The 21,310-nt window shown below is 31.5% G+C and overlaps 1 protein-coding gene across 4 annotated transcripts in view; it reads right to left on the bottom strand.

The window, feature by feature from the left end:
- The window catches only part of LOC106058961 (uncharacterized), a 76,718-nt gene that overhangs the window by 21,861 nt on the left and 33,547 nt on the right, over positions 1–21,310 (bottom strand). For all 4 annotated transcript variants that reach the window (XM_056004020.1, XM_056004019.1, XM_056004023.1 and 1 more), the window contains exons 11-26: positions 18,921–19,178; positions 17,892–18,023; positions 16,541–16,825; positions 16,309–16,435; positions 15,082–15,299; positions 11,835–12,104; positions 11,460–11,582; positions 6,446–6,588; positions 6,208–6,340; positions 5,773–5,969; positions 5,398–5,461; positions 5,096–5,263; positions 2,703–2,971; positions 1,211–1,487; positions 883–995; positions 183–306 (exon numbers count right to left, since the gene is read on the bottom strand). In XM_056004020.1, coding sequence (XP_055859995.1) covers positions 183–306; positions 883–995; positions 1,211–1,487; positions 2,703–2,971; positions 5,096–5,263; positions 5,398–5,461; positions 5,773–5,969; positions 6,208–6,340; positions 6,446–6,588; positions 11,460–11,582; positions 11,835–12,104; positions 15,082–15,299; positions 16,309–16,435; positions 16,541–16,825; positions 17,892–18,023; positions 18,921–19,178 — 2,901 coding nt within the window. The remainder of the gene's footprint in view (positions 1–182; positions 307–882; positions 996–1,210; positions 1,488–2,702; positions 2,972–5,095; positions 5,264–5,397; positions 5,462–5,772; positions 5,970–6,207; positions 6,341–6,445; positions 6,589–11,459; positions 11,583–11,834; positions 12,105–15,081; positions 15,300–16,308; positions 16,436–16,540; positions 16,826–17,891; positions 18,024–18,920; positions 19,179–21,310) is intronic.

Raw genomic sequence — 21,310 nt, 5'->3', positions numbered from 1 at the left:
AAGTAGAGTATTGTTTTCATTCAAGAATAAAGCTTAAAATGTAAACTGTTTTAACTTCATTTCATGATTCATTAAATACGTATCTTATTACAGATGGTATTTATATTTATATTCATGTTTTCAAAGACTGACAACATATATTCAAATTGAAAAATGATGCTCAAGTTGTTAGAAAAACTAACATGTCTTAGAAGGGGATAACTCCACTTGAAAACTTGATTCATTTGATTCTTTGGCAGCAAAAGCAATAAATACTGTTGCTTTAGACAGTGTTCCATTGAGTGTTTCTGCTCTTCCTGTTCTTGCCTGGAATTTAAAATATTTTTTTTTCTCAAATCTAAAATTAATTAAATAACGTTTTCAATGAAGCTTCAGGAAGGAGGGCCACATTAGTCTACAATAGCTAGTCACCTAGGGGAAGGACCATTTGGAATCCAAACCTGTAGCTGCATTGTAGCTAACACAAACATAAAGAAGGCTTCCAGAGTCAACTCTGAGGAAAAATCAGGCGCCGCTGATCCTTAGTTAGCTTACAACATACAGTGCTACACCCTGGTAGAATAAAGCTTATTGCAAACAGCATCAGCACATACTGTTCCTTTGTATGCATTGTATGGGGGGGGGGGGGAGGAGAACTGGTGTGTGGAATGAGATCCACCTTTCTCATTCATGGCTTCCAAATAATATAGTCTTTTATCTGCCAAGGTGGAGCTTTAGATTAGATTTTTTGGGGAAACAAAAGACAGTAAATATAATGGCATTATTTCATTTATGAAAACCGAATGAAACAAAATTACACAGTTCTATTATCCAATCTATCAGAGAAATGTTTGTTGTCATATACATGCAACAAATTTTTTTATGCTTAAATTTGGAACAAACCTGTAGTGTAAAAGTTTTGCTTGGAGCTTCCATCAGAATGTATTCTCCCAATCCATTCATTGTATATGTAACACCATCCGATGTTTTGATGTGGGGGTCACCCAATGCAGAAGCTTGATCATTAAAATATTAAGTTTAATATATTACTAAAAAAATATTCTAAATACCTAGTGAAAATCAGAACCCTATAGGAACCTTTCGAACCAATAAATAAAGTAAAATAGCAAATAATTGAGTTTTTTTTTTCAATTCAAAATAATGCAAAAGAAACTTTGGTGTTTTTCACTAATTTACTTAAAAACATATTCTATTAGTAGGTCTATCTTACCTGGTACAAATTCAACAAAATTAGAACATCCCATGTCAGGAAATATCTGATAAAATTTACGACACAAGCCTGCATTATGGGAATCTCTACAGCAGAGTGTATGTGCTCTGATGTTTTCTAAAGCTTGGTAGTTGTCAAAGAAACCAAGGTACCAAGGGTTGTTGATGAGTACATGTCCAGACAGAGGAGACTTAGGAAGGTATGTTGCTTCTCTCCATGACTGAAGCCAATCTCTCCAATCATCATTAGCTGGCTTGGTCCATCTGTAGCAACACAGCTAAAAATAAATGTATTAAGAAATAAGTTATTCTATGATGACAAACTATGAGAGTGTGTTGCAAATTTAGATATTTTTCTCCAGACACATGGATCACATTAACAATATGAAGTATTTTAAGTTTATTATAAAAATAATATAATAATTATGAAGCAATGTTGTGTCTAAAGTTTAACACGTTTGGAGAATTACAAGTCACAATAAAAAAATAATAATGATGCTGTGTCCTACATATTTGGTTACATGATGCAAATATAAAATACAAAGAAAACAAAATGGTCTTGTTTCAGATTCTAGTACTAACTGATAATCTAAAAACTATTTCTATCAAAGTTTATTCAATTATGAAAGAAGAATGTTTGAATGTCTTGAAAATCAACAACAAAGTACATTCTACCTCACATAGAAACTGATACTGATACACATCTCCTAATATTAGGTCTATCAAAGACTCCTTAACAATAACATAGAGCATTTGTATTCTTCTAAATACCAACACCCAACAACATATATATATATATATATATATATATATATATATATAGTGAGAGAGAGAGATAAATAGATAATAAATATATTAAATATTTAAAAGTTACACATATATCCATATATTGTGTTATTTTTCCTACAAACATAGAACATGACCATTATAAGGAATGTATCCCATCCTCTTCAAGTGTTGAATTCAGTAATAAAATCAATCAATGGCTGATTAAAAATTAATAAGTTAACAAACAAATTTCACCAATCATCATTCCAAAAAAAAAAAAAAAAGGAATATTTTTTTACAATGTGTTACTTGGAACTGTTCTTTTTCTCTTTCAGTTTAAAATTGGAGGGACATGATATGGTTATCTGAATGTGTTATTTGGATTCTATTCTTTTTAATTCAATTAGAATAGCCCAGAAAACAATGTCAGATGAATGGGACTCCTTTGCTTGAATATGTGAAGATAATTTCTTGGTAATCTATAAGGTGATTTGTTCAACAAATGTGAATTTACATTTTGGATCTCAATTCTACTTTTAAAATAAGAAGTCTGTTAAGTCATTTAGGTGTCTGGTTACATTTAAATCTACAAAAAGACTTACATTGCCTAACACCTAAAATTTGCTTATTTAAAGTCGACTGCTGATTATAAAAAATCAGCATTTAAAATTAATAGGCTATTATTAAGAACAAGGTTAACTAATTTAGTCTTAAAAGATTCTTACCATGTTTCTTTTATTATCTTTCAGTAGTCTCTGCTTGGCTACCATACTGATGGCATAACAATAAATGTCTTGTTTAGGTCCACGTCTTTCAAACAGTTGCCACTGAGCCCCGAGTCTTTCTAATGTACATGGACATTTGTAGAGTTGTTGCTTCTCATACTGATATACAGGGTCAGTCAAAAGATCAGCATGGTCACATAAGTATTTTTTACAGCTTTGTTGTGGTCCAGTCACATGACCTACTTTAAAACTCATCACACCTTTATAACCTGAAATTTTTTAAAAGGATTTTCTATGCAAAGTGATTTGCAAGTACATTCTTAGAATATTGCCAGAAAAAAATCAATTAGTTTACAGCATAGGTGAAACAGTTGACCCTCTTTTAATGTTAATCTTAAAAAATGGATTTATCTGGTCACACAAAGTTAAGACTAAAGCACAACAAATAAATATTCACATTTGACTAGAGTAACACTTTAGTAAAATCACTAAATTTAGAAAGCCTTCAGGACAGAAGATGCAAAAGTAAAGTAGCAATTATACATAAAACACTGAACCATATTCTTAAATAAAAAAAAAACACTAAAATATGCAGAAAGACACAAAGATAAAAACATATTTCTAGTTCCATATGTTAGGACAAATTTGTACAAATTCTCCTTCTTCCCTACTGCTATTGAGAATGGAATGGGTTGCCTTAGCCAGCCAGGAAAACCAATGACTTGGCTGAATTGAAGTCATTTGTCAACATGCATGACTAGATTGACCTAGGAACAAGTGTAGGACATAATCATCTTCTGTTTTGAAGTAATGACTGTATTTTAAAGGAGGAGAAACTAAACAACAAGTTTCTTTTCAAAGTTTCAGAACATATCTGACACCCCTGAAGAGGTTTTTGAATTTAGTATAATCCTTAAAGGGAAACTCCGATGGTTTTGACAATTTTTGATATAATATGTGTTTTGATTTACAGATAATGAATATATTATTATTTTTTTTATATATTTGCAATAATAACTTAGTAATTGGTGTTTTTCTGATGTAATTTTCCTGCGCATTCAAAACAGTCAGACATTCACCGGGTTTCTAAAAAAATTCTATGTGATGTCACACTAGCCTACTAATTTAATCTATTGACTTCTGTATAACGGGAGACCATACAGAAAAGTTAACATTCTCGTAAAAGAAATATTTCTTTGTCCATGCAGTTAGATCTAGGATCTTGTAAGCAAAGAAAAAATGCGTATTAACTATTAACAGTAGATTTACATGCTTGACTAACAACGGCAGTAGGTATTTTCTCGCCTGACCACTCAACTCACAACAAACACTATCGCTTGGTTGTCTTGTCATGACCGACTACACGTAGTCTCGACTAGCCTTACACTGACCAATTTTTTTTAATCAGTCAGACACACGATCTATTTACTTCTTGGGAAAGGGAGAGGCTTAGATGAAAATGTTACTTTTTTTTCCTTGAGTTGCTTATCCAAATGCCTTTAGATCTACCTATACATGAATATATAACTGTACCATAGCTCTGGAATAGGCCATCACTAAGCCCAAGAGCCTGTAAGAATGAAGCGATATGATTAGTTAAATCTAGTTTCCTTTTCAGTATTGTTGATGGAAGTGAATTATGCCTAACCTAAAAACAAAATCTCAAAGAACCCCATTTTTTTTGGAGATGTCAAGAATTTACTGTCTAATTTATTAAATATAAATGTTTCTAAGCATTTAAATAAAAAATAGTAAAATGTTTACTATTACAACTTTTTATGCAGAATTCAAATATGTCAATAAATCAAAATTGAAAAACTATCAGAGTTTCCCTTTAAAATCATAAATAAGATGAGATAAGATAGATAACATATTGTTTATTGGCCCAATGAAATGGAAATTCAGTTTCACTACAATTGACCACCTCAGGGTAACTACTGGAATAATAACAATATAGATGCAAATACCAACAACATTCACACATCAAACACATATATACAACTAGTGCTTTATAAATTAGACTTCTATGTACTTCTCAATGACGACAGATGATCTTGTAACACTCTGACCGAAAGTGGGATAAAGGAGTTTTTAAATCTTTCTGTTTTAGTCCCAATGGAAAGGAGACAGCCACTTCATTCAGATCTGATGTAACAGTGGATTAATGGGTGCAAGTTGTCTTTAAGAAACTTGTGTGTGAAAGGCATCTTTCATAGCAACATATTTGCATAAGAAATCAAACCTGAGAATTTTATTTTCCCTAACAAGCATCTTGCTGGTCAATGTACCAAGATAATGCAGAACTTACAAAAATAATTAAACATTTATTTTCTAAAATATTATTTTTAGAAAAGTTATTATTCTTTTTCTACTTTCCAAAACAAATTTCTTACCAGTATTTCCTGGTACACTGTCAAGAACACTGACTAGGGCTGTGCTCAAGTCCTGAAGTATATTTTCAAAGTCTCCTGTAGTTCCAATAAATATTGGCCGACCAGGTAAATAGGGCCAGTTCATTAAACCATATTGGTATAAGAAAATTACATAAGCTGTCTCTGCCACTGTTGGAAAGCAAATAGAAAATAAACAGGCATATAATTAGACACATCTGAATATAATTCTAAAATAAATATTTATTTTCTAGGTATTTTTTATTATGTTTCTCTTCTAAAAAGGAAGAAAATAAATAAAATACCTTGTCCATTTTCAGTTTCCCATCCAGTTATATATAGGGCTTGAAAAGTATTTAACTCTGAAGTCTTATTGGGAATAAATGTAGGCATTTTAATACACACTTATCTAATAACATTTATTGATTAAAAAATATTTGAAAATCAGAATTATTAAAGTAATATTTTATAGTTATTAAGTCTGTCAATTAGAAAAGAAAGATTTAAAAGCTCAATTTGAGCTCTTTCTGAAAGTATGTAATATATGTCACTTTAATCAAATACCAGCAATACCAATTTTCCTTAATTATTAAGTGGGTATATCTAACATCATTATCATTTCATGTAATATATTTCAAATGTATACTTGTGTAAAAAAAAAATACAAGAAGTTTGTATACCTTATTAAGAAACACAAATGGTTGCATTCCTGCCCATGTTACAACCAGAACTGTACTGACTTTAAAACTAGAGACATGATTATATTCCTGGATGTTTTTCTCAGCTCTTGCTACTATAGCGCTCATGAAAGGAGAAGTCTGAGCTTTCTTAGAAAACTTACCAGCACATGTCTCATAGAGGTGATAGTAAACATGGCCTGAAAGAAATGTGAGAGTTAAGTAAACTAGTTTGTGGAAGCACTGTATTCAAAGTTCACCAAAGACATAATCCTATGAGTTAATGAAAAGTAAAGCAATTAGCCAGGAGGTAATACCAAAATAAACAATGAAGGCATGGAACAAATAATATTAAATTGACAGTTTCTCCCAAAAATTCACACAAATTAAACAAAAACGTTATATATAAGTTTCTAATTTTTTAGGTCTGAACTCTACCTTGAAAAGGATTTAAATTTGCCATAAAGGGTGCCAGTATATTCAGTCTTTTATTGCTGATGTAGATTAAGTCATGGAAACCACCAAATGATAGAAATGTTGAGCCAAAGCCAATAACACCATTAGATAACACCTGGAAATAAAATCAAATATATCTTCAACTATTCCAATATATTTTTAAAAACTATATACATATAAATAACTATTTCAAAATATGTAAGTAATAAAGTATACTAACAAATGCTGCCGGGTGAAGGTCCTTTCCATAAGGCGCACCAAAGGTAAAGTAAATAGCACTACTAACATGAACCGAATAGTAGGATGTGAAACTATCTCTGAGAAGAAGATCAGAGGCATTTTTTCCATAGGGATAATATGGCACTAAAAATATAAAACAAAAAATTTTTTTTAGAAATCAATAAAGTAAAAAATGTTTGTGATCAAGGATGTTTATATAAAGAAATTTTAATGTGTTGAAAATATGACAAAACTCATATAAATTTTCTTTAGGTATTCCTTTTGAATATCATGACAAAGAAATGTAGTTACATGTGTACAAGTTATCACTGTTTTAGAAAAATATTTCAATTTAGCACACTTCTTCACTCATTTTACCTGAATTGATGAATCCTTTAATTTATTCTTTTTTTTTTAAGATTTACAAAAAAAAAGAAATAATCTAATTGGGATGAATAAACATTTTGTCTACCATCCCCATAATTCTACTCTCTGAAAGTCATAGTCCATTATATATATATATACAAGATGTTTGACAAATTTAACTAAATTTTTAATAAATTTTTAGCTACATTGACTTTTTAGAGCATTAGAGCATTCAATAAAATGATTCAAATCCTTATACTATTTGCAAAGGTATATTTTGTTTTTTAAGTCCCAGATTTTTATTATTGCTCCAATGCAGTTTATATTTATAAATTTTATTTAAAAAGATGTAAATAAACATATTTTTGGTGAAATTCTTAAAATGTATTATTTACATATGTAGGCCTAGTAATATGTATATGAAACCGCTGCATGGTACTTAAGCATAACAAAATTATCTATAAGTAACAATATGTAACAGTAACAGAGAATGAAAAATAATTAAAATACATCTGAAAAACTTATAAATCTATTTTATTAGCTACAATCATACATAAAACAAATTAACCTTTGTAAAAAATCTAAGAACAATATGCATAAACTTATCCCCCATTTTTCAGAATATCCTAGGATGACCTTACATCCATACAGTTGACAGTGGCAATGGTTGTTATTGTTTCATCAGAAAGTGATTTTCCCCATCAAATCTGAGAGATGGCAATACTTTGAATCTTGAGATTGAGCTGAGTATACACGGAAAACTCCCAAGCAATTCACATAAATACCTTAAAACCTTAGTAATAAATTTTCAAAGCATTAGGAACAAAACAGCAGACTTAGAAATTTTATTAGAATGTGAGAAACCAGACATAATTGCAGGCACAGAAACTTGGCTACATCCTGAAATTTATAATGCAGAAATTTTCAATAGTAATTATGAAATTTTTAGAAAAGATAGGGCTGATAATCATGGAGGAGTTCTTTTAGCAATAAAAAACACTCTTATAGCAGAAGAAATTACCTTACCTAACTCAAAAAATATAGAATCAACATTTTGTAAAATTAATACCACCTCAACATCCCTAATAATAGGCAGCATTTACAGACCACCAAATTCTAGTTTAGAATACATGCAGGAACTATGTAATCAGATTACGACACTTAAAGAGACAAATAAAAATGCAGTTTTTTGGATTATGGGTGATTTCAACCTACCTGATATAAATTGGAAAACACTAACCATAGATAAACACCAAAACCTTAAGGACATAAATGAGCTTTTCATAGAAACTTTACACAACCTAAGTTTAGATCAAATCATTAAAAAGCCAACTAGATTAAACAACACATTAGATCTCTTCTTAACCAACAGACCTGGATTAGTAGTTGATTATGATATTATCCCTGGTCTATCAGACCATGAGATCATAAAAATACACAGTCAGATAAAAGCAGTAGCCAATACAAAACCCAAAAGAAAAATCTTACTCTGGAATAAGTGTAACCTAACACAACTACACCAAGCTGCATTAAACTTTCAACAAACATTCTTATTAGAAAAAGACATTAACCAACCAGTCGATGACCTCTGGAATTTCATTAAAAACCATCTTAAAAGCATTATAGAAAATCAAATACCAACTAAATACACATCAAACAAAATAAATAAATGCTGGTTTAATAATAGACTAAAGAAGCTTTGTAAACAGAAGGAAAACCTATATAGAAAATTTAAAGAAACTAATGCAGAAAGAGTTTACAAAAAGTATATAAAAATTAAACACTTAACCCAAAAAGTAAGCAGACAGCTGCAGAGTGAATACATAAACAATGTAATATCTAAAGACAACAACAAAAACCTATGGTCATACATTAAGTCTAAGAAAATGGAAACAACAGGCGTAGCACCATTAAAAGATGAACATAACATAATACATAATGATAATGAAACTAAAGCAAACATTCTAAACAAATACTTTGCATCAGCATTCTCAGCCCCAGGAGACAAAGACATATTACTGAATTTGAACCAAGTAGACAACATAGAAGATATAGTAGTACAAGAAAATGGAATTCAAAAACTATTAGCCAACACCAAACCAAATAAAGCTTCTGGACCTGATGGTATTCCAGCTAGATTACTCAAAGAACTAAGTAATGAGCTAGCCCCAGTGTTCAAAATACTCTTTCAGGCTTCACTTAACCAGGGCAGAGTACCAAAGGACTGGAAAGAAGCTAATGTCACCCCCCTATTTAAAAAAGGAGAAAAATCTGACCCAGGAAACTACAGACCAGTATCACTTACCAGCATCACATGTAAAATCCTAGAACACATAATATGTAGCAACATCATAAACCACTTAGACAAACATAATGTCCTCACACCATACCAACATGGCTTTAGGAAATATAGATCATGTGAAACACAACTAATAGGACTAATTGATGATTTTTCAAAAGGTTTAGATAATAGTGAACAAATAGATGCTATCTTACTAGATTTTTCTAAGGCTTTTGACAAAGTTCACCACCATAGTTTGCTTAAAAAATTAAAATATTTCAGCATTAATGGTCCACTGCATCAGTGGATTAAAGACTTTCTGATAGGGAGAGAACAAACTGTAATAATAAATGGCTCTAAATCAACACCGATAACAGTAAACTCAGGTGTACCTCAAGGAACAGGCTTGGGTCCACTACTATTTTTAATTTACATAAATGATTTACCAAATTGCATTACTTCAGGAACAAAAGTCAGATTATTTGCAGACGATTGCATAATATATAGAACAATAAAAACAACACAAGACACAGATATTTTACAAAGAGAATTAGATGAATTACAGAAATGGGAATCAAATTGGAGCATGTCTTTCCACCCAGAAAAATGTCAGTTGTTAAGAGTAACAAAAAAACTAAAACTAATTTATTCCACTTATCTTATTCATGGCAAACCAGTAACACTGACTAAAAACGCAAAATACCTAGGTGTTATAATAAATGAAAAACTGTCATGGAATCCACATATTGACGAAACTACAAAAAAATCAAACAAAGCATTAGGATTTATTAAAAGAAATTTCTATAAATCAAATAAGAACATAAAACTAAAATGTTATTTAACCTTGGTTAGGCCAATAATAGAATATGCATCCTCTGTTTGGGACCCCTCAACTCAAGAAAACATTAAGAAACTAGAACAGACACAAAATAGAGCAGTGCGATTCATAACAAACGAATATTCACATTTGACTAGAGTAACACCTTTAGTAAAATCACTAAATTTAGAAAGCCTTCAGGACAGAAGGCTCAAAAGTAAAGTAGCAATAATACATAAAACACTGAACCATAATCTTCCAATACAAAAACAAAATTTAATAAAATACTCTGACAGACACAAAGATAAAGGCACATTCCTCGTCCCATATGCTAGGACAAATTTGTACAAATACTCCTTCTTCCCTAGTGCTATTAGAGCTAGCCAGGAAAACCAGTGACTTGGCAGAATTTAAGTCATTGGTTAATATGCATGACTAAATGCATGACGCGTAGGACGTAATCATCTTCTTTTTTGAAGTAACGTCTGTATTATATAAGATAAGACATGTCTTTGCCTAAATGAAGAAATATTTTTGCAATCTTTTTCCTTGTATTCTTGATGGAAATATTTTTATCACCTTGGATCATTTTAAAAAGAGCTAATGTATTAAATATTCTTATGTCTATAACCCTGGTGAATGAACTCTAATACCACTTTTTCCTTCAAATTGATATGGTGTGTTTTTCTAGCAACCAATCGTCTTTATATGCCATGTTTATGTGACACATGCTTTTTGAAGGTGACTATGAAACTAGTCAAACTCTCTACTATTATACACTGAAAAAAACACAGCACTGAATATGTTTTCCTTGTGCTTAAGGCTCACCATCAATGTCTTCATCCTCCGTCAACTTATCCACTTCAGGTGGTGATTTTAGGAAATATGTCTCTATTTCCTTTGTTTCCAGGTAGTCCATATATGTATACGAAGGTATAATCTGAAAATATCATCTCTCTGGCTCTACAAGTTATACTCTAACATCTCTCTGACTGTACAAGTTAAACTCTTATCATCTCTCTTTTCTAATTTTTTATTTTTAGTAATTGATATTGTTATTTTAAAGTTATTTACCAGTTACGGTAAATATAATAATTATCTACTAAAATGGTATCAGATATTTTGCAAAATTGGAGAAATCACACAAAAAACAAAAAAAAAACAAATTTTAATAAGTCAAAATTCACTAGCTTATGGTACTGCAAGTAGTAGATGGGAAAGATTATACTGCAATATTTCATTGCATTTATACAATTAAACAAGCATAAATAGGAGCCTGGCTAAACAGAATTTTAAAGGAACTTATGCCACTGGACTCAAACTTTTCCAAAATAAATTGTACTACTTATAAAAAATTTTAAAAGTTATAAACAAAAATAGTCACTGATTTCTTACAAAAGCAACTCTATTAGTCTTAATGATACCAGAGTCAAAGGTTAGTAACTTAAAACTTGTTAGTTAAAAGAAGAATGTATCTCATCAATTTTGAGAATATAACCTCTACTTCAATGTTTATTAAAAAGTAATCTTTTGTTTATTTAATGAGCTTACCAACACAAACTGTCTCAGCTAAAGTATCCAGAACTAAACCTTCTGGACAAGTACATTTCTCAACTCCGAGACTGGCTACATAACAACCATCAGAGCATTTCTTGTATAGACATTCTTTGCTTTCTAAAAATAAAAAAATAAAAAAGGATTTGAGACACTGTTATAAAAGTAAACCTAATTGGCTTTTAGAAATTGCAATCAGTTTGCCTGGAACCAGGCCACATAAAAAATATTGTTACTAAATAGCATAATTTTAGGTTATAAAAGATTAAAGCTTTTAGACTATTGTAATGTATGTAAAAATAAGAAAACTAACAAATCTGAAACAAAAAAAAAGTTTAAGAAAAGATGACCTGAAACTGTGATAGATATTACCTTCACATTTTCCTGATGTAGTATTCAGTACATATCCAAGACGACATTCACATCTATAGCTTCCTCTTGTGTTGATACAATCAGAGTTAGTAGGACAGACTTTATTGTTGGTACCTAGACACTCATTGACATCTTGAGAACAATCTCCCAAAGTCCAACCTGGTTTACAGATACACTCTCCATTGACATTGTCACAAAATTCTGTGTTCTCCTTGACACAGCGACACAAGTTGTTACAGGAGTCAGTTCCATATGTGAAGGTCCGACAAGCTGAAAACATAAAGTAGGACTTTTTATTTGTCTATCTATGCTTAAGTTTGGTATTCATACATAAGTATAATTTTAATGTGCCTTTATAACATGTATATATGTTTCTGACACATTGCACTGGGAATATGGAATAACTTTAATAATTGTTTAGTTTAATATTTTTTTAACGTAAAAATGATTGCTCAATTTTAGCACTTTCTTTAAGATTCTTTATTATCATACTTGAATTTAAATTAAAATACTTGATAAAAATAATATAAACAAAAATATGGCAAGCAACAATAGTCCATTTACCTAATTCATTAGAAATCTTTTAATTGGAGATCTTCACAATGATAAACTAAACAATGGCAAGGGCTCTAATAAATTGAACTTTACTGTGTTGCCAAATAAACAGAAAAAAAAGGATTTCAAAAGCTAAAACTGCACAATATCTCAACGCATGGTGGATCTTCATATTAAATCTCATTTATTTTTATTGCAGCTAGTTAGTTGCCTATTTTTTTATAAAAAGAAATATAAGACATTGAGTGAAAATTCAATGCTTCCTCAATATTGAAATTATTTTATGATACAAATAAAAGAAAATGTGATTGTGCAGAGTAAAAAAAGAAAACAAAAAATAATCATGTTCTTTTTTAAAAACATAGTTTATCAACAGTTTGAACACTCTTTTATTTTAATAATAAGAATAATCTTTATTGTCCATTGTTTTTCTCAAAATAAAGTGTACGACTTGAATTCAAACTCAGGGCTCAGGCCTCCTCCATAGGACTAGTTCAAATTATACCACCACATCTGTCAAATACAATTTTTTTCTCGTTTGATACCAAACAGAAAAATATTTTTTTTAATTCTTGTTTTGTCAGGTACAAGAAACAATTTTGCGAAATTTCAACTTAATCCGAGATTGGTTGTGGGAAAAATAACCTGTACAAACTTTATTCCTGACTTACAGGACGCAGTGACAAATTACATCAAATTCTGTGAAAACATGTGTGTCAGTACTAAGAGCATCAAGATATACCCCAACAATAAACCATGGGTCACTGCAAAAATAAAATGGGAAATAATCAAAAAGAAAAGAGCATTTATGAGTGGCGATGGACAGACAAGGAAAATTGCTCAACGAAATCTCAACGTCGTTCTTGAGGAAGGGAGGAGAAACTACCGCACCAAGCTGGAAGACTCAATTAATACAAGTGACATGAGACAAAATGGCAGGAGCACAAGTCAAATTTAAAAATAATCTTGCTACAAGAGACGAAAAAACATTGGCCAACGAGTTAAATGATTTCTATTGTCGCTTCGACACGAAAGATTTTAATTATCTAAGACTCAAAGCCCTTGAGGATGTCAATGTTAACAACTGCTTAGAATTAGCGATTACTAAAGAGCAAGTTTGTAACATTTTCAAAAACGTCAACCCAATGAAAGCTGGTGGGCCTGATGGAATAAAAGGGCGAATCTTAAAAGCATGTGCTGAACAACTAGCTGAACCTTTCCAAGATATTTTTTCTACTTCATTACTAAACCATGAGATACCACCTGTGTGGAAGTCATCTATAATTGTACCTGTGCCAAAGGTTTCCAAACCGAAGGAAATGAATGACTATAGACCTGTTTCACTTACTTCCATTGTGTCTAAATGTTTAGAAAAATTGGTTAAAATGTTTCTTCTGAATGATCTTTGTAATAAGTTAGACCCTTTACAATTTGCTTACCAAAAGGGTAAAGGTGTAGACGATGCCATCCTAAATATTTTAAACTGTGTCTACAAACATCTGGACTTACCGAACACTTATGTAAGATTGCTCTTTATGGATTTCTCATCAGCTTTTAACACTATACAACTTCATTTACTCATTGAAAAGATGAAAGCGTTGCAGATTAGTCCATACATAATACTATGGGCTAATGAATTTTTGACCCAGAGAGCTCAGAGGGTTAGGGTAAACAATGTTATATCTAATGAACGCATAGTTAACACAGGGGCGCCCCAGGGGGCTGTAACATCGCCATTGTGGTTCATTTTGTACACCAATGATTTTCAATCCGATAGTTCTTGTTGCTCCTTCACAAAATTCGCTGATGATGCGGCTCTTCTTGCCCTGCTCTCAGAGAGCTCAGACGTAAATGAGTATTTCAAAGAACTAGAACACATTGAGGAATACTGTAAAGATAATTTTTTATTATTAAATGTAAAAAAAACCAAAGAAATGATAATCGATTTTCGTAGGGACAAGAAGGGAAATGATATTGTTTCTGTAGCTGGAGAGACTATTGAAATTGTGCAAACCTTTAAATACCTTGGTACTATCCTAGACAATAAACTAAATTTTACTGCAAATACTGATTATATCAGCAAAAAAGGGCAGCAAAGATTACGACTACTAAGAAAACTGTCCTCGTTTAATGTTAGCGAAAAGGCCTTGGCTATGTTTTATCACGCTCACATCTGCAATATTTTAAGTTTCAATATCACTGCCTGGTATGGCAATCTGAGCATTAAAAATAAAAATAAACTTAATAGAATCCTAAATGCTGCTGGCAAAATCATTGGCAAAAAACAAACTCCATTTGGGCAGTTGTTTGAGACAAACATCTATAAAAAAGCTAACAAGATCCTCGAAAAAAAGAATCACCCTTTGTGTCAGGATTTTGTGATTTTAACATCACAAAAGAGATACAAGACACCGATAGCAAAGACAAACAGACACAAACACTTTTTTGTTCTCCTGGCAATCAAATCATTAAATAAGAACAATCTGGTATAAACTTTGTCACATGTAAATTATGAGTGCGTCTGGTGTGAATGTACACTTTGGTTTCTTATAGTTATAATGTTTTTTGTTTGGTGTAATGCACAAATTGTAAGACAAATTTCCTTACGGATAATAAAGATTATTATTATTATTATTATTATTATTACAGTGTTGAAATCAGTTTTCTAGAAATAATAACTACTTAAGCTTACCATGAGATGTGTATGAGCCATTAAATCCAGTGTATGAATAAACCCAGTTTGTCTTAAAGATTATGTACATCTTGTTTCCCCTGGTCCTAATCACGCTTGGTATACTCCACCCACAGTAATGACCAATTAGTCTAGTCTCATTATTCTCTCCATCATATATTTCCAAGTAATCATTTGGGCAGTTGTAAGTTGGTTCTATGTAGAAATTTTGTTCCAGCCTGAAATGATGTTTATTTTATAACACAAGTGATAGAGCTTAATAGTGAAACATTAAGGACAGAGAATTACTGACAACAAAAAGTGAAATGTTTCATTTCTTAAATATATATTTCTTTATTTAAAAGTATTATAAAAAAAAGCATTTCCCCACATCTGATATTCATGTCTACAATAAATGTTGGATAAAACTGTGTTAGGAAGAAACAAAATATCTTTGTCCAATTCTTTAAGAAAATAATAGAGTCCTGTAAAAGGGGAAATAGTGGTTTAGTCAAAAAAGGTAGCCCTATGTATGAATTAAAAAAAAAAAAAAATTCTCTGTTTATTTAAATAATCAAAATTATAATTTTTTTCTTGTGGTTATATATTATTATATTTGTTATTGCCGTAATTGATAGTGAAAATAAAATGTGGACAGAGCTACAGTCTACCCTAGTCTATTTCCATGAGAGTGTCATGGAAGAGTTACAGCAAAAAATATAAACCATGGTAGCAATATCTGAATGAATGAATGATAACAAATAATTAGATGAGGAAGAAACATGAAGTAAATTCCAAATAAACAGTTCAAATTAAATTTTAAGAATGGAAACATAAATATTGTGGATACCCTACAATGTTACTTCCAATGTTAGTGATAGCTAGTGATAGTCAGAAGTGATGGTCAGTGGTTTGTTTTAAATGACTTAATGGTTACAAAATAGTGCTCAGGTTAAAAACAAATGGAGGTAGAGTGCATGTAATGAAAAGTAAGAATTTTTTTAGGTATTCAAGTTATCAGGACATAAAGTTTTAGCTTTAAAAAAAGCTTCTTTTTTTCAACATAAACTAAGAAGTAGTAAAAATAAAAACAACAAAATGAAGCAAAATTGATTTATGCAGAACTTTTAATTGCCTGTTTTCATTATCAGGAGTGGATAATACTTTAACATTTCTTTCACTACTCATGGATCTAATGGGCTAGAACTTAGAATTTATATTAGTCATATTAATAGATATATTATTTACCTTAGAGAGATTACATTATCTTCATTGCCATTGATACTCCATGTACAAAATGCATTGTTCATATAGGCACTTGGATAGAAAGGACTTTGGATAATCCCTGTACTATTAGTAGTTATAGATGTGCAATCTGAAACAAAGATACAAATAAGTAAGATATTACTTGTAAAAGGTCTACTTTACAATACAATTCTGGTTATAGCAATGATGTAGAATCTGAATATTCTCTACATACTTATTGGTACACATGAACCATTTGTTGATTCCATATATCCATCTTGTTGACTACATCGACACCTGTAGCCTATGAGACCAGCAATATATGTACAATTGGCATTTTTCTGGCATTCTTTATTAGAGTATCGATCTGAACACACATCAAAGTCTGTTGAACAATTCATTCCTTTCCATTGTGGTAAACATGTACAGTCACCAGTTCTTGTGTTACATGACAATGTATGATTTTGAACACATCCACAATATTTAGAACAATCTGGTCCATATCTGTTGTTTTTACATGCTGCAGAACAAAAAATAAAATACTATATCAGTTTATTTTAAACTATATTTGTCAAACTTGATTTAGCAATCTTCATGGTCAATACAATGGAACAAGCTTACATCATTTACATAAATGATTTACCAAATTTCATTAGTTCAGGAACAAAAGTCAGATTATTTGCAAATGATTGCATATTATATAGAATAAAAACAACACAAGATAGTGAAATTCTACAGGGAGAATTAGATGAATTACAGAAATGGGAATCAAATTGGAGCATGTCTTTCCACCCAAAAAAATGTCAATTATTAAGAGTAAAAAAAAAACTTCTAAAACAAATAAATTCCACTTATCTTATTCAAGGTAAACAGTAACAAAGACTAAAACTCAAAATAGGCCTACCTAGGTGTTATAATAAATGAAAAACTATCATGGAATCCCCATATTGATGAAACTACAAAAACAAATCAACCAAAGAATTAGGGTTTATTAAAAGCAATTTCTATAGATAAAAAAAATAAATCTAAAATGTTAATATAACCTTGGTTAGGCCAATAATAGAATATGCATTCTATGTTTGGACCCCTCAACTCAAGAAAACATTAAGCAACTGGAACAGACACAAAATAGAACAGTGAGATTTATAACAAAAGAATAATCACATTTCTCTAGAGTAACACCATTAGTAAAATCACTAAATTTAGAAAGCCTTCAGGAGAGAAGACTCAAAAGTAAAGTAGCAATTATCAAAAAAACACTGAACCATAATATTTAAATACAAAAACAAAATCTAATAAAATACTCAGAAAGACATAAAGATAAAGGCACATTCCTCGTTCCATATCCTAGGACAAATTAGTACAGGTGCTCCTTCTTCCCTAGTGCTATTAGAGCAAGGAATGGGTCGCCTGAGGCTCAGGCTGAGCTAGTCAGGAAACCAGTGACTTGGCAGAATTTAAGTCATTGGTTAACATGCATGCCTAAATGCAAAACACATATGACATAATCATCTTCTTTTTTGAAGTAATGTCTGTGTTATATAAGAAAAGATAGATATCATAAGTCAAAACTATTCAATACTAACCAACACATTGATTTCCATCAAGCTCCGTGCCAATAGGACAGTAACATTGTTCATAATCTACACCATTTTGTTGTAGCACAACACAAACATGTGAACATTTCTTAGTTGTACAGACATTGGAACCATTACTGACTAAATAAGAATTTAAAACAAAACATTAAAAAAAAGACATTTAAAAATAGTAACCTGTGAACCTGCTACACGCAACTTTAAGTTCAAATAATCATTTAATCTTATAATAATATTTAAGCAGAATAATGAGTATGATGTGTTAGTTTTTCTAAGACACTGAGAGAGAAAAAAAAATTAACAGGCTTAAGTAGAATGTAGACAATTTGATTAACAAGTAATTATTTGAAAAACAAAGTTGTATTATTTATTTGACAAGCCACCATGCATAAAAGAGTCCAAAATGCTTCAATTACGAAATATATGACACTGCTAGTAATTTAAGGCATAAATAGTTAAATGGCTGATTGCTTATAATTTTAAGGCTGCACTAGCTTATATAATATTTTAACACAAAAACAATCAAATTGATAGTAATCAGTTAGTCTATTCCCTCTAACATGATGGGGGAAAAATACTATGATAGAAGCTTGAATGTCTGTGACATCATAAAAAAACAATAACAGTGTAGCACTGTTTGATATATTTAAAAGAGCTAAATGTTAAAAAAGAAATCGAAAATAAGCAAAGCAGATGATGTACTAAATGTCAGCTCTTTCTATCAACAGTGATTAATTATGGTGTTACCAGCCCCCCCCCCCCCCCCTTTTTCCCCCTTCCAAAATCGGGTAGTTATTACTAGAGTTGGCTGGATTAAATTTAATAAGGACGTCATTAAAAAACAACAAATACAAAATCCCGGTCTTTTACCTAGATTTGAACAACTTGAACCCAATTACTTCACCACTCAGCCACCACACCCGCTATAAGCCTAAATATAATGATAAAAACCTGATAGATCTGACTATTTTTGTTTCTATTAGAAATGCATCAACACATTAAAGTGAAACAGCAACATACCAACACACTTCCGGTCATCCAATGTTAAACCTTCTTTACAAGTGCATTGAAAACTTCCAGCGGTGTTTGTACAGGTTGAATAGTCAGGACATGATAGAGGATTCTCAAAACATTCATCAATGTCCACAGAGCAATCAGTGGATGTCCAGCCAGGTTTACAGACACACTGACCAGTGGTACTGTTACAGTACTGAGTCTTACTTTGTATACAAGTACAGGACTGTGTGCAGTTAGCTCCATAAGTAAAGGATTGACATTCTAGAAAAATAAATGTAGAACAAAAATGAAATAGCAACGAAATGTCAAGTAATAAATCTAAATCTACAATCTAGATGTGGATCTGGAAAAAAAATTAGGATATTCAATTAATGGTTACTACATGATTTATAGATTGGTCTATTTTGATCTAAGTAGACCCTATTTGACCCATTTTTTTCCTTTCATACGAATTGCAATTTTGATCTTGGCAACGATTTCAGCATCTGAACTTAAAATCCGAAATAAAACCTTTTTTTTTGTTTGTTTGTTTCTGTAGTCCTACATATCCTATCATGTAAATGTCTTGTTAATTATATTAGTATGACTTCTGAGAGACGAAAGCAGAAAGCATAATTCGTGCTGACGAGCATACCCATAACCAAATGATAGCTATGAAAGTACTGTTGTAGAAGCCAGTCATAATCTCACATGAAATAATGGCAAAGAATCATGTAACAAGTATCCTTAGAGATGGCATATCATGTAATAGATCTCACGGGAAATACAATTGCCCAGCATTTGGACAGACATGCTGAAAATGTAAAAAAGAGAAATCATTTCGCTGCAAAATGTCGTTCGAAACACTTCAAGGCTGTTGATTCACTGGAAGATGAAAGTCAAGCAAGCCAAGTAAATGAGTTGTGGTTTGAGGCAATTGGTACTGACAACATTCTCAAAGTTTGGATGGTTGATGTCAATATTATGGGAAAATAGTCAAAATGAAGACTGACACAAGAGCACAAGCAAATATCATATCAGAGTCAACTTGAAACACTTTAGAAACTGATAGTTAAAGCACTCAAATACTACCCTTCGAGCATTAGGGGATGAAGCATTAGAAATGAAGGGAATTGCATCGGTCACATTTAAAGTCGACGATGTGGAGGTCCAAGATGATCTGTATATGTTCAAGAAAGAAATAAACCCAGTTTTAGATATGAAGACATCTATTGCTTTGAAACTTATTGAAGCAAAAGAAAACGTCAAAGTACATGATGTCAAGCAACAGAATGAAGTTCCACGAGAGTTGATGCATAGAAATCAATTAACAACAATTTCTAAGTCAGGTTCTCAGTTGCAACTAGACCATAGGCTAATGTGGTCAATAGCAATTGAGGCCAGATGATGATATAATTAAGAAAAATCAAAACGCAACAGCAAAGTTTTCCGGAAATAATCAGAAGATACAAGAAATTAGAAAACTGAATCTGATGTTAAACTGAAGTTATTGAGGATGGCCAAAGTTTAAAAATCAAGTGCATGAAGCAGTAAAGGTGTACTGGTCATTAAAAGACAGTATTCTTGAAGATAATGGAATATTGTTTTATGAGAAATGAATTATAATTCCTTCAAGTATGAGGAAATAAATTCTCGACAAGTTGATGACAGGTCATTTTGGTCTTACGAAAACCAGATCGATGGCAAGACAGGGTGTTTTATGGCCACGATTGTCCAATGATATTTTTTGACAATACTGAAATGCTCAACATGTGCAACCCTCAAACAAAATTATGTGGAAGAAAAATTGCTACCTCATGCTGTACCAGACAGACCGTGGAAAAAGGTTGCGACAGATTTGTTTGAATGGCGGAACAATGACTACTTGGTAGTTGTGGACTATTTCTCCAAATATCCTGAAATAAAACGACTGGAGAACAAAACAGCTGAATGTGTTATCATTGCACTGAAAGGTATTTTTGCTAGAAATGTCATACCAGAAGAAATAGCGAGAGACAATATGCCATTCAACAGCTATCAATATAGATAGTTTGCTTGTGAATGGGGTTTCAAGATAACCAAATCAAGCCCCAGGTACCCTCAATCAAATGGTCAAACTGAGGTGTATGTTGTATTGTAAAGCAGATATTCAACAAAGCATACAAAAGTGGGAAAGATGCCGAGATATTACTCAACGAACGACAGATGAAAAGCAAAGTGAAATAAGATGCAAAAGCAAGACTACCTAAAGATTACTCTGTCGGAGAGAAGGTGAGAGTTCGTCTAGGACAAACATGGCAGAAAGCAGTTGTCGTTAAAAACATTCATCACCCAGATCTTGCATCATAAAGACAAACGATGGAAAAACCTACAGAAGAAATCAACGCTTTTTAAACAATAGTTTCGAAGAAGAC

The sequence above is a fragment of the Biomphalaria glabrata genome, chromosome 11, assembly GCF_947242115.1.
Source record: "Biomphalaria glabrata chromosome 11, xgBioGlab47.1, whole genome shotgun sequence".
Taxonomy (NCBI): domain Eukaryota; kingdom Metazoa; phylum Mollusca; class Gastropoda; family Planorbidae; genus Biomphalaria; species Biomphalaria glabrata.
This window is presented reverse-complemented; position numbering and strand designations above follow the sequence as displayed.